The 15,428-nt window shown below is 44.2% G+C and overlaps 1 protein-coding gene across 1 annotated transcript in view; it reads left to right on the forward strand.

Moving 5' to 3' along the window:
• The window catches only part of lrrc1 (leucine rich repeat containing 1), an 82,550-nt gene that overhangs the window by 37,021 nt on the left and 30,101 nt on the right, over positions 1-15,428 (forward strand). The window contains exons 7-10 of the mRNA XM_081350182.1: positions 2,062-2,136; positions 2,695-2,839; positions 12,241-12,359; positions 13,374-13,457. Coding sequence (XP_081206308.1) covers positions 2,062-2,136; positions 2,695-2,839; positions 12,241-12,359; positions 13,374-13,457 — 423 coding nt within the window. The remainder of the gene's footprint in view (positions 1-2,061; positions 2,137-2,694; positions 2,840-12,240; positions 12,360-13,373; positions 13,458-15,428) is intronic.

Here is a 15,428-nt window from a genome sequence, read left to right on the forward strand (position 1 = left end):
AGGTGAATCGATTTTTTTTTTCTCCCAGCCCTAATAAATAATAAATAAAATATAGGTTAATCCTTATTAAATTTACAAAAGTTGTTCAGTCAAGATTAGTGAGTGATTACTCATTTTCTTTTGTTGTTTGATTATCATCATCAGGTTTATTAGGCTGCTGTCACTTTAAGAGCTGAAGCACATGACGCGGATCCGACACACATCCTATTCTCTCACAACTCTTAACGTTCATTTAAGACTTCATTAACTCACTTAAGACTGTGCTTACGAGGATACTCCACAAAAAGGGCATTTTGGCATAATTGTGTGTGTTTTGTCCATTCAAGCGCTGTCTGAAGTGGCTTTCTCTGTGAGCACGAGTGTGTGTGTGTGTCACAGACGCTCACCAGCATCGCACCGCTGACTTATTTTATTGCATGTGAATGGTTTAAAAGCATTTGCATGAATAAGAGTGTGATCATATAATGTGACACTAGCCAAATGATGATGGGAAAAAACAGATGTTGCATTAATGGCATTAAACTAAAAAAAAAAAAAATATATATATATATATATATATATATACACGCACACACACACGCACACACACACGCACACACACACACACACACACACACACACACACACACACACACACACACACACACACACAAACACACACACACACACACAATTAGTGTAATCCGTCCATGAACTACAACTGTTCAGGAATGTTGTGGGATCTCCCGTCTCAGGTTTGGCTCCAGGATTTTACATAAAAGAGAGTAACTAATGCCTAACAAAATACTTTAATGAAAGTGTAAAACGTGCAGATAAATATACTGGGGCTCAGAATAATAGTTATCTATAATAAAAAGAGAACCGGCTCACAGACTGCTGTTTTCAGTTATTATTTATTCTTTTTTTCATAAAAGAAATTAATTTTCACACTTAACTAATTTAGTTGAATGATTGAAATTCCTAAACTCAGATAGTTGCGGATTGAGCTCATCTAATAGTTCAGTAACTGGGGGTGTGTATCTCCATTATTTATGTGTGTGTTATCATCAGTATCCTCCCAGCAGTCCCGGGGTTTATCAGAGCTGGAGTCTAAAGGAATTCTTCAAAAGTCATGTGTTGCTTCATAAGTTACTTGGGAAAAGTAATCTATGCGTTAACCCCAGCACTGACAACTGACAGTTTGAAAATATAAACACATTCATGAAAATTTATGTCAGAAGGACATACGAACAGCTGAACATTTCATGAGACGAAAGATTACTGGAATAAAAAAAAAAGAAGTTTAATAAAGGAATGATGTGAAATACTATTTGTATTTATTATTATATTTTATATTATAAAATACTTGTATTGCATTTTATGTTTATATTATATTTGATATCATATTGACTTGATATATATAAATATATCAATATAATATATTACATTATTAAAATGTTATATAAGTGTTTTATAATATAAAATATAATCAATCAATAAATTAATATTGAATTAATATTAAATATAAATATATGTCAATATAATGTAAAATTATATATATTATTATTATTATTATTATTATTTATTTATTTATTAATTTAATTGGAATAAAGGAATGATGTGAAATACTACCATAATGTTTAAATATGTTATATATTTTTTTTTAATTAAATATTTATTTATTTATTATGATATTTTATATTGTAATATACTTTTATTATATTTTATTTTATAGTTTATATTATATTATATTATACTGATTTATTTATTCATTTATTATATTTTCTTAATTGAAATATAAGAATGATGTGAAACACTACCAAAATGTACAAGTATTTTATATTTGATTTACTCATTAATTAAATAATTTTGGCAGGTCTCTTGAGATTCACACATGAACTGTGATGGTTTAGTCCACTGCAGGTTTAAAGCCCTGTTTTCTCAGGATCTGCTGGATTTGAAACCGCCTGCGCTGGATTGCATTTCACGCATGTTTGGCACTGATCTGCATTCTTGTGTTTGCCGGTAACACTCAGTGCTGGTGCTGCTCATCTGAACTCTGTCAAACGTGTTTTCTTGCAGCCGGAGACAATAGGCTGTCTGGTCAGCCTGAAGGACCTGTGGCTGGACGGGAACCAGCTGTCTGAAATACCACCGGTAAAGTATTCCTCAAACTTCATGAGTTCATGTCATTTTCAAAAGAAAGTTAGGTAACACTTTCTATGAAGTGCATGCTTATAATGAATTATAGCCTATAAAATAAGTATTACTATTCTCTAAATCTATTTATAAAGACTCATTAAGATCTATAGTGCATTATAACAACAGTTAGTTACATTTATATTTTTTTTCATAATTATAAGTCATGCATTGCTTTTTCAATGTGCATGCTCATAATCCAATATACACTGATTTATAAGTAACTAATTATAAAAATAATATAAATGTAAACTGTTCTTATAATGCAGAAGTTTACCTAAGTTTGTTTGCATTAATTTTCTAATCAAATGTCTGGTGAAGCGATAAATATTCTGCTCCTTTATATACACTTGATTTGAATTATTCTCGATCCATCAAGAACAAGCTACTCGACTTCCTCAGGATCCTAGAGGCTTTTTTGTGTGGTTGTGGTTGCATGTGTTTACATTTGCGTGTGTGTGTGTGTGTGTGTGTGTGTGTGTGTGTGTGTGTGTGTGTGTTTTTTCTCTGCCTCAGGAGCTGGGCAGTATGAGAAGCCTTACGTGTCTGGATGTATCTGAGAATAAGTTGGAGCATCTCCCAGAAGAGATGGGGAATCTGCTCTGCCTCACGGATCTGCTGGTGTCCCAGAACCTCATCGACCTGCTGCCAGAGGGCCTCGGTCAGTTCACACACACGCATCTACACACACTCATATCAGTTCACACACACGCATCTACACACACTCATATCAGTTCACACACACGCATCTACACACACTCATATCAGTTCACACACACGCATCTACACACACATCTACACACACTCATATCAGTTCACACACTCATCTACACACACTCATATCAGTTCACACACTCATCTACACACACTCATATCAGTTCACACACTCATCTACACACACTCATATCAGTTCACACACACTCATCTACACACACTCATATCAGTTCACACACTCATCTACACACACTCATATCAGTTCACACACTCATCTACACACTCTCATATCAGTTCACACACTCATCTACACACACTCATATCAGTTCACACACACGCATCTACACACACTCATATCAGTTCACACACACGCAACTACACACACATCTACACACACTCATATTGCTCCAGTTCACACACTCCTCTACACTCGCTCCAGTTCACACACTCCTCTACACTCGCTCCAGTTCACACACTCCTCTACACTCGCTCCAGTTCACACACTCCTCTACACTCGCTCCAGTTCACACCTCTACACTCGCTCCAGTTCACACACTCCTCTACACTCGCTCCAGTTCACACACTCCTCTACACTCGCTCCAGTTCACTCATCTACACTCGCTCCAGTTCACACCTCTACACTCGCTCCAGTTCACTCATCTACACTCGCTCCGGTTCACACACTCCTCTACACTCGCTCCAGTTCACACACTCCTCTACACTCGCTCCAGTTCACACACTCCTCTACACTCGCTCCAGTTCACACACTTCTCTACACTCGCTCCAGTTCACACACTCCTCTACACTCGCTCCAGTTCACACACTCCTCAGGGTTTCCCATACATTCATTAATTTGTGGCGGCCCGCCACATATCAACGCTGACCGCCACGGATTGATTCAGATTTTTTAACTATTTAATATGGGTAAAATTGTATTTTATTCGCGCTGCTTGCTCCCCCTCTCTCTCACAAACTGACAATGGAGGCACGACTAGCCCCTCCTTCTCTTACCGCACGATCTGAATCAAAACATGAGCATGTAGAGGGCGGATTGTTGCCGGTGCTTAATGCTTATTCCCCCAGCGAAGATTCCAGAATCAATCCGGAGTTGAATGGTTAGTATAATGAACACTGTTGCTCCACATAACTCTGAGAAGTTGTCTAGATGTTAAGCGCTGTCGCGTTTCATTACAGATTCGCGCAAAACTTTTGCGATTTTTTTTTCTAAATATCCGTTACAACTATTGCGAAATGACGGCGTTTCCATTAACCGATGTTATGCAACTAAAACGTAATTTGTTCCTCTCGCGATCAGTCATTCCAAAAATCATTGCAACGGACGTTGGTAGGTTCATATCACAGCCACCAGACTAGACATTATATTATTATTATCTCCAGGTTCAGGTTGGTGTGTGTTGGTTTTTGTCCACCTCAATCTCCAGGTGTGTGTGTGTGTGTGTGTGTGTGTGTGTGTGTCAGAGTCTGTGTGTGTCCACCTCCAGGTCCAGTTTGGTGTGTGTTTGTGAGCCTGTGTGTGTCTGAGTATGTGTTTGGGTCTGAGTGTGTGTGAGTGTGTGTCTGTGTTTGAATCTGTGTGTGTGTGAGTCTTTTTGAATGTGTGTGTTTGAGTGTGTCAGTAAGTTTGTGAGTTTGTGTTTGTGTGTGTGTGTGTGTGTGTGTGTGTGTGTGTGTGTGTGTGTGTGTGTGTGTGTGTCCAGTTCCAGGTTTGTGTGTGAGCAAAATTTGCAACAAAAAGTCTGTGGAGACATAGCATAGAAAGTGTAGCAATGGCAAAGTCTTTAAGTTATCTGACACTAAGTGTTGGCAATGGGAATGTGTACTTGTCAATAAAAATATATGATATATATATATAAAGTTTATATATATGATGTATATATAAACATTATATATATATATATATATATATATATTTAACTTAATCACCCCCCCCCCCCCGGTCCCCAAACACCACACCACCGCAAATAGAATCTAATTCTGTGGGAAACACTGCTCCTCTACACTCGCTCCAGTTCACACACTCCTCTACACTCGCTCCAGTTCACACACTCCTCTACACTCGCTCCGGTTCACACACTCCTCTACAGTCGCTCCAGTTCACACACTCCTCTACACTCGCTCCAGTTCACACACTTCTCTACACTCGCTCCAGTTCACACACTCCTCTACACTCGCTCCAGTTCACACACTCCTCTACACTCGCTCCAGTTCACTCATCTACACTCGCTCCAGTTCACACACTCCTCTACACTCGCTCCAGTTCACTCATCTACACTCGCTCCAGTTCACTCATCTACACTCGCTCCAGTTCACACCTCTACACTCGCTCCAGTTCACACACTTCTCTACACTCGCTCCAGTTCACACCTCTACACTCGCTCCAGTTCACACACTTCTCTACACTCGCTCCAGTTCACACACTCCTCTACACTCGCACCAGTTCACACACTCCTCTACACTCGCTCCAGTTCACACACTTCTCTACACTCGCTCCAGTTCACACACTCCTCTACACTCGCTCCAGTTCACACACGAGTGTAGATGAGTGAACTGGAGCGAGTGTAGATGAGTGAACTGGAGCGAGTGTAGAGGAGTGTGTGAACTGGAGCGAGTGTAGATGAGTGAACTGGAGCGAGTGTAGAGGAGTGTGTGAACTGGAGCGAGTGTAGAGGTGTGAACTGGAGCGAGTGTAGAGGAGTGTGTGAACTGGAGCGAGTGTAGAGAAGTGTGTGAACTGGAGCGAGTGTAGGCGAGTGTAGAGAAGTGTGTGAACTGGAGCGAGTGTAGAGAAGTGTGTGAACTGGAGCGAGTGTAGAGGTGTGAACTGGAGCGAGTGTAGAGAAGTGTGTTCACACACTCCTCTACACTCGCTCCAGTTCACTCATCTACACTCGCTCCAGTTCACACACTCCTCTACACTCGCTCCAGTTCACTCATCTACACTCGCTCCAGTTCACTCATCTACACTCGCTCCAGTTCACACCTCTACACTCGCTCCAGTTCACACACTTCTCTACACTCGCTCCAGTTCACACCTCTACACTCGCTCCAGTTCACTCATCTACACTCGCTCCGGTTCACACACTCCTCTACACTCGCTCCAGTTCACACACTCCTCTACACTCGCTCCAGTTCACACACTCCTCTACACTCGCTCCAGTTCACACACTCCTCTACACTCGCTCCAGTTCACACCTCTACACTCGCTCCAGTTCACTCATCTACACTCGCTCCGGTTCACACACTCCTCTACACTCGCTCCAGTTCACACACTCCTCTACACTCGCTCCAGTTCACACCTCTACACTCGCTCCAGTTCACACACTCCTCTACACTCGCTCCAGTTCACTCATCTACACTCGCTCCAGTTCACACCTCTACACTCGCTCCAGTTCACTCCTCTACACTCGCTCCAGTTCACACACTCCTCTACACTCGCTCCAGTTCACTCATCTACACTCGCTCCAATTCACTCATCTACACTCGCTCCAGTTCACACCTCTACACTCGCTCCAGTTCACACACTTCTCTACACTCGCTCCAGTTCACACCTCTACACTCGCTCCAGTTCACACACTTCTCTACACTCGCTCCAGTTCACACACTCCTCTACACTCGCACCAGTTCACACACTCCTCTACACTCGCTCCAGTTCACACACTTCTCTACACTCGCTCCAGTTCACACACTCCTCTACACTCGCTCCAGTTCACACACTCCTCTACACTCGCTCCAGTTCACACACTCCTCTACACTCGCTCCAGTTCACACACTTCTTTACACTCGCTCCAGTTCACACACTCCTCTACACTCGCTCCAGTTCACACACTCCTCTACACTCGCTCCAGTTCACACCTCTACACTCGCTCCAGTTCACACACTCCTCTACACTCGCTCCAGTTCACTCATCTACACTCGCTCCAGTTCACACCTCTACACTCGCTCCAGTTCACACACTCCTCTACACTCGCTCCAGTTCACTCATCTACACTCGCTCCAGTTCACACACTCCTCTACACTCGCTCCAGTTCACTCATCTACACTCGCTCCAGTTCACACCTCTACACTCGCTCCAGTTCACACACTCCTCTACACTCGCTCCAGTTCACTCCTCTACACTCGCTCCAGTTCACTCATCTACACTCGCTCCAGTTCACACACTCCTCTACACTCGCTCCAGTTCACTCATCTACACTCGCTCCAGTTCACTCATCTACACTCGCTCCAGTTCACACCTCTACACTCGCTCCAGTTCACACACTTCTCTACACTCGCTCCAGTTCACACCTCTACACTCGCTCCAGTTCACTCATCTACACTCGCTCCGGTTCACACACTCCTCTACACTCGCTCCAGTTCACACACTCCTCTACACTCGCTCCTGTTCACACACTCCTCTACACTCGCTCCAGTTCACACACTCCTCTACACTCGCTCCTGTTCACACACTCCTCTACACTCGCTCCAGTTCACACACTTCTCTACACTCGCTCCAGTTCACACACTCCTCTACACTCGCTCCAGTTCACACACTCCTCTACACTCGCTCCAGTTCACACACTTCTCTACACTCGCTCCAGTTCACACACTCCTCTACACTCGCTCCAGTTCACACCTCTACACTCGCTCCAGTTCACACACTCCTCTACACTCGCTCCAGTTCACTCATCTACACTCGCTCCAGTTCACACACTCCTCTACACTCGCTCCAGTTCACTCATCTACACTCGCTCCAGTTCACTCATCTACACTCGCTCCAGTTCACACCTCTACACTCGCTCCAGTTCACACACTTCTCTACACTCGCTCCAGTTCACACACTCCTCTACACTCGCTCCAGTTCACACACTCCTCTACACTCGCTCCAGTTCACACACTTCTCTACACTCGCTCCAGTTCACACACTCCTCTACACTCGCTCCAGTTCACACACTCCTCTACACTCGCTCCAGTTCACACACTCCTCTACACTCGCTCCAGTTCACACACTTCTTTACACTCGCTCCAGTTCACACACTCCTCTACACTCGCTCCAGTTCACACACTCCTCTACACTCGCTCCAGTTCACACCTCTACACTCGCTCCAGTTCACACACTCCTCTACACTCGCTCCAGTTCACTCATCTACACTCACTCCAGTTCACACCTCTACACTCGCTCCAGTTCACACACTCCTCTACACTCGCTCCAGTTCACTCATCTACACTCGCTCCAGTTCACACACTCCTCTACACTCGCTCCAGTTCACTCATCTACACTCGCTCCAGTTCACACCTCTACACTCGCTCCAGTTCACACACTTCTCTACACTCGCTCCAGTTCACACCTCTACACTCGCTCCAGTTCACACACTTCTCTACACTCGCTCCAGTTCACACACTTCTCTACACTCGCCTACACTCGCTCCAGTTCACACACTTCTCTACACTCGCTCCAGTTCACACACTCCTCTACACTCGCTCCAGTTCACACCTCTACACTCGCTCCGGTTCACACACTCCTCTACACTCGCTCCGGTTCACACACTCCTCTACACTCGCTCCAGTTCACTCATCTACACTCGCTCCAGTTCACACCTCTACACTCGCTCCAGTTCACACACTCCTCTACACTCGCTCCAGTTCACTCATCTACACTCGCTCCAGTTCACTCATCTACACTCGCTCCAGTTCACTCATCTACACTCGCTCCAGTTCACACACTCCTCTACACTCGCTCCAGTTCACACCTCTACACTCGCTCCAGTTCACTCATCTACACTCGCTCCAGTTCACACCTCTACACTCGCTCCGGTTCACACCTCTACACTCACTCCAGTTCACACACTCCTCTACACTCGCTCCAGTTCACTCATCTACACTCGCTCCAGTTCACACCTCTACACTCGCTCCAGTTCACACCTCTACACTCGCTCCAGTTCACACCTCTACACTCGCTCCAGTTCACACCTCTACACTCGCTCCAGTTCACACACACCTCTACACTCGCTCCAGTTCACACCTCTACACTCGCTCCAGTTCACACACTCCTCTACACTCGCTCCAGTTCACACACTCCTCTACACTCGCTCCAGTTCACTCATCTACACTCGCTCCAGTTCACTCATCTACACTCGCTCCAGTTCACTCATCTACACTCGCTCCAGTTCACACATCTACACTCGCTCCAGTTCACACAATTCTCTACACTCGCTCCAGTTCACACCTCTACACTCGCTCCAGTTCACACACTTCTCTACACTCGCTCCAGTTCACTCATCTACACTCGCTCCAGTTCACACACTTCTCTACACTCGCTCCAGTTCACACACTCCTCTACACTCGCTCCAGTTCACACCTCTACACTCGCTCCAGTTCACACACTCCTCTACACTCGCTCCAGTTCACTCATCTACACTCGCTCCAGTTCACACACTCCTCTACACTCGCTCCGGTTCACACACTCCTCTACACTCGCTCCAGTTCACACACTCTTCTACACTCGCTCCAGTTCACACACTCCTCTACACTTGCTCCAGTTCACTCATCTACACTCGCTCCAGTTCACACACTCCTCTACACTCGCTCCAGTTCACACACTCCTCTACACTCGCTCCAGTTCACACACTCCTCTACACTCGCTCCGGTTCACACACTCCTCTACACTCGCTCCAGTTCACACACTCCTCTACACTCGCTGCAGTTCACACACTCCTCTACACTCGCTCCAGTTCACACCTCTACACTCGCTCCAGTTCACACACTCCTCTACACTCGCTCCAGTTCACTCATCTACACTCGCTCCAGTTCACACACTCCTCTACACTCGCTCCAGTTCACTCATCTACACTCGCTCCAGTTCACTCATCTACACTCGCTCCAGTTCACACCTCTACACTCGCTCCAGTTCACATACTTCTCTACACTCGCTCCAGTTCACACCTCTACACTCGCTCCAGTTCACACACTTCTCTACACTCGCTCCAGTTCACACACTCCTCTACACTCGCTCCAGTTCACACACTCCTCTACACTCGCTCCAGTTCACACACTTCTCTACACTCGCTCCAGTTCACACACTCCTCTACACTCGCTCCAGTTCACACACTCCTCTACACTCGCTCCAGTTCACACACTCCTCTACACTCGCTCCAGTTCACACACTTCTTTACACTCGCTCCAGTTCACACACTCCTCTACACTCGCTCCAGTTCACACACTCCTCTACACTCGCTCCAGTTCACACCTCTACACTCGCTCCAGTTCACACACTCCTCTACACTCGCTCCAGTTCACTCATCTACACTCGCTCCAGTTCACACACTCCTCTACACTCGCTCCAGTTCACTCATCTACACTCGCTCCAGTTCACACCTCTACACTCGCTCCAGTTCACACACTTCTCTACACTCGCTCCAGTTCACACCTCTACACTCGCTCCAGTTCACACATTTCTCTACACTCGCTCCAGTTCACACACTCCTCTACACTCGCTCCAGTTCACACACTTCTCTACACTCGCTCCAGTTCACACACTCCTCTACACTCGCTCCAGTTCACACCTCTACACTCGCTCCGGTTCACACACTCCTCTACACTCGCTCCGGTTCACACACTCCTCTACACTCGCTCCAGTTCACTCATCTACACTCGCTCCAGTTCACACCTCTACACTCGCTCCAGTTCACACACTCCTCTACACTCGCTCCAGTTCACTCATCTACACTCGCTCCATTTCACTCATCTACACTCGCTCCAGTTCACTCATCTACACTCGCTCCAGTTCACACACTCCTCTACACTCGCTCCAGTTCACACCTCTACACTCGCTCCAGTTCACTCATCTACACTCGCTCCAGTTCACACCTCTACACTCGCTCCGGTTCACACCTCTACACTCGCTCCAGTTCACACACTCCTCTACACTCGCTCCAGTTCACTCATCTACATTCGCTCCAGTTCACACCTCTACACTCGCTCCAGTTCACACCTCTACACTCGCTCCAGTTCACACCTCTACACTCGCTCCAGTTCACACACTCCTCTACACTCGCTCCAGTTCACACACTCCTCTACACTCGCTCCAGTTCACTCATCTACACTCGCTCCAGTTCACTCATCTACACTCGCTCCAGTTCACTCATCTACACTCGCTCCAGTTCACACCTCTACACTCGCTCCAGTTCACACACTTCTCTACACTCGCTCCAGTTCACACACTTCTCTACACTCGCTCCAGTTCACTCATCTACACTCGCTCCAGTTCACACACTTCTCTACACTCGCTCCAGTTCACACACTCCTCTACACTCGCTCCAGTTCACACCTCTACACTCGCTCCAGTTCACACACTCCTCTACACTCGCTCCAGTTCACTCATCTACACTCGCTCCAGTTCACACACTCCTCTACACTCGCTCCGGTTCACACACTCCTCTACACTCGCTCCAGTTCACACACTCCTCTACACTCGCTCCAGTTCACACACTCCTCTACACTTGCTCCAGTTCACTCATCTACACTCGCTCCAGTTCACACACTCCTCTACACTCGCTCCAGTTCACACACTCCTCTACACTCGCTCCGGTTCACACACTCCTCTACACTCGCTCCAGTTCACACACTCCTCTACACTCGCTGCAGTTCACACACTCCTCTACACTCGCTCCGGTTCACACACTCCTCTACACTCGCTCCAGTTCACACACTCCTCTACACTCGCTCCGGTTCACACACTTCTCTACACTCGCTCCAGTTCACACACTCCTCTACACTCGCTCCAGTTCACACACTCCTCTACACTCGCTCCGGTTCACACACTCCTCTACACTCGCTCCAGTTCACACACTCCTCTACACTCGCTCCGGTTCACACACTCCTCTACACTCGCTCCAGTTCACACACTCCTCTACACTCGCTCCAGTTCACACACTCCTCTACACTCGCTCCAGTTCACACACTCCTCTACACTCGCTCCAGTTCACACACTCCGCTACACTCGCACCAGTTCACACACTCCTCTACACTCGCTCCAGTTCACACACTCCTCTACACTCGCTCCAGTTCACACACTCCTCTACACTCGCACCAGTTCACACACTCATCTACACTCGCTCCAGTTCACACACTCTGACTTTGTATCTCCCAACTGCGAGTTATAAAGTCAGAATTGTGAGATATAAACATGCAGTTTATTTCTCACAATTGCTAGTTTTTAATCACGCAATTCTGACTTTATCTGACGCAATTATTTATCTGTCATTCTGTGGCTGTAACAAGCTTCCAATAGTGATGTGTGATGATTGATTTTTTTTAACCAGTATTCATACTGTGAAATATGTTTTCCCTTAGGAAAATTAAGACGGCTATCGATTTTGAAAGCGGATCAGAACCGATTACTTCAACTGCCGGAGAGCATCGGTAACTGTGAAAGCCTGACAGAACTAGTGCTGACAGAGAACCAGCTGGTGGTGAGTTACGCTCCTCGACCTGATCTCTTCTGCACTCTGAGCTGTGCAATCAGAGGAGGAAAAAAGTCAGATTAATGTCTCAAGTATTACTCCTCTAATATTTAAGTTTATTTTAATTCAATTGTTTTTTACTTTAACTATTACATTTTATTTTACTTTAACTATTACATTTTATTTTACTTTAACTATTACATTTTAATTTTATTTTATTTTATATGTAGGGACCTTATGGAAGCTTGTTTCCGCTACAGAATAAAAAATAAAAAAGGCAATTGCGACTTTTTATCTCAGAATTGCGTGATATAAAGGCGCAATTACAAGTTATAAAGTCAGAATTGTGAGATATAAAGTCGCAATTCTAAAGATAAAAGTCGTCTTCTGCATTCTGAGCAGTTAACAAGAGGGAAATCAGAGTAATAAAAAAGTCAGTCAGATTAATGTGTTATTACTCTTAAAAATGTACAATTTACACTAAGTCACGTTAAGCATTTTTTAATCATGTCCCGTTGACAATAAAATGAGTAAAATCAGCAACCGTAAGTAGCCTGTCTTATTTTCCTCTGTTGATTTAGATCAGATAAAAGCCAAATACCATTATATTGGTTATGAATACAATAAACTCTGAATTATCAATGACTAGCAGCAGCAATGAAGAGATTCACAAGGATTCTGGTGAACAAGCTTGGGACGCCTTGTCCCATTGAAAATGAATTGAGTTTGTTAAGAATATGTGGCTGACTAAAGTGAATACTTTAAATGATGGGAAGAACTGTGATACGCAGAGCAAAAAATGCTTTTCTTACTTGTTTCCAGTCCAAATATATCATAGGTGGTGGTATTTTACTAATCTAGTTAATGCTTCTTGATTTAATAATTTTGATATATTTGGACTGGAAACAAGACAAAAATACTAGGAAAGAAAAGCATTTTGTGCAGTGTAAGCATTTCCCACTGACTGTAGATGTAAAGTCATTTTCATTTTCACAGAATGTCTGTGTTTTTTTTGTCTCTCAGAATTTGCCAAGAAGTATTGGAAAACTAAAGAAACTGTCCAACTTCAACTGTGATAGGAATCGACTGACGTCTTTACCGAAAGAGGTATGCCATCCCTGTCAATGGGCCTTATTCACGAAAAACCAGTAGGCTTAGGTAACATAACTACATTTCCCATCATTCTCTGTGGCAGCACGAGAATGATAAACTACACACCTAATGTAAATCTTTTTCCAATCCTTCATTTCACTGTTCTAGTGTTAAAAGCTTAAAATTGCCCAACCTGTGCATTTCTTTTTAACCTAAGTAACTTTAATGCTCATCACACCCTAATTACGATCTCCCAACTTAAACAGGGACTTGATGGCAGCATAACAAACTATCTTATAAAACATCTCTCACACTTCTCTGTGCCTCTGTTGGTGAAACTGTTCACTCAGTTTGCCTACAGCAAATTCTTACTAACTGCTCTGATATACTTGGAACTAGTTTCTCTTGCTGTTGCTCGTTTACTCATACACTTTATATTTAGACTCCACTTTGCAAGCAGGCTCACAATGTTCACCAAATATGTTTAACAGTATCAAGAATGGAAGTTATGTTTTTATTGCTAACCGTTTGCTAATTACTTTTATAACAAGACGTTTTTAAGTGAGTGGATTAAGAGTTTTGTCTTTTGTGTCGGCTCAAGGTCGTCCTGCAGGTATTTCTGAGCTGAAATGCTGAAGTACTCCTACGTTGGGTTAAAATGTCAGTGTGCTGCTTTTTAATGGCTACCTTCACTGAAGGACTTTGTTGTTTATGACTAGAACAAGGCCTTGATGGTTTTTCCCAGAACCTTGACTTTATTTTATTTTATTTTTTTTTCTTGTTTGATTTTTTTTTATGTTACTTGAACAAGGCTCTTTTTGTTAGTTATACATGAATGACTAGAAACCTTTAAGGTTAGATCATGGTGTTATAATACAACTGTGATAAGAAATTAGGTGCATGCCAGATACAATATCTAGTATCACATGCTCCTTTACATTGAGAAAAGAGAAAATAGTATCCATCACCTGTTTGAAACCTATTTAGATTTTCTGTGATGTCACAGTGCTGTAATAATTTATTAGTTAATAGTTTTGTGGTGGTTTATTATTAGAGGCCATATTCTGCCCTTTTTCAAAGTCTTGATGTTGTTTTTGGCCTCTACTAGAACAGGTTGATTATTTGACCCATATTCTCCACTGTTGCGGCTCCTCTCTTCCCAGTCTGTCAGTAACGCTCGGTTTAGTTCCTGCCTCTATGAAGCCCCTCCTTCTGAAAAGCACACTGTGCTCTGATTGGTCGGCTGGAGCAGTGTGTTGTGATTGGTCAAGCGCTTCGAGCATGTTAGGGAAATGTCCCGCCCCTTACCATAACTGTGACTTTGCATGTAATCTACAATTAGATTCATTGCAAAGTATTCTTACACACATAAGGAATTTGTCTTGGTGACAGAAGCTTACAGTGCAGAATCACAATCAGCCTTTTTCCTCCCGCTGGATGAGTTCTTACAGTTTTTGGTAGAGTTGTCAAAAATTTTACTGAAATTTTAAAAATGTGATTCTTTGATCGCTGTTGAGCAGAATCATAAACCTCTGATTGGCCATTGTGTTTTTGGCATTGTCTGGTCCTGCTTTCAAACACTCCCGTGTGTTTCTGTGTTCGGTGAAGAGTGACATTAGCCGCGTTTCCACTGTCGGGCCAGTGCGAGCCACGGGCCGTGCCGGGCTAAAAGCCTCGGGCCCAAAACACACTGCGTTTCCACAGTCGGGCCAGAAGCTCAACAGCTCTTCACTAAAACACGCCTCTCTGGAACAACGTCACACTAACCCATCATTTCACCAACAAATGGAAGTTTTATCAGAAAACTAATCAGAAAGAAATCACTGGAAACTAGTGAGATCGCAAAACCAACATGATAAAAGCGACCATTTGCTGGCATTTGTGTTGTTTACATGAATATTTAAAACCCAAGAATCGATGTTTTACCATAGGTTTACATTAAAAAGTGATACATTGATCATAATGAATTAATTTGTCAAAATTGCA

Source organism: Scardinius erythrophthalmus (genome assembly GCF_964197995.2).
Source record: "Scardinius erythrophthalmus genome assembly, chromosome: 21".
NCBI lineage: Eukaryota > Metazoa > Chordata > Actinopteri > Cypriniformes > Leuciscidae > Scardinius > Scardinius erythrophthalmus.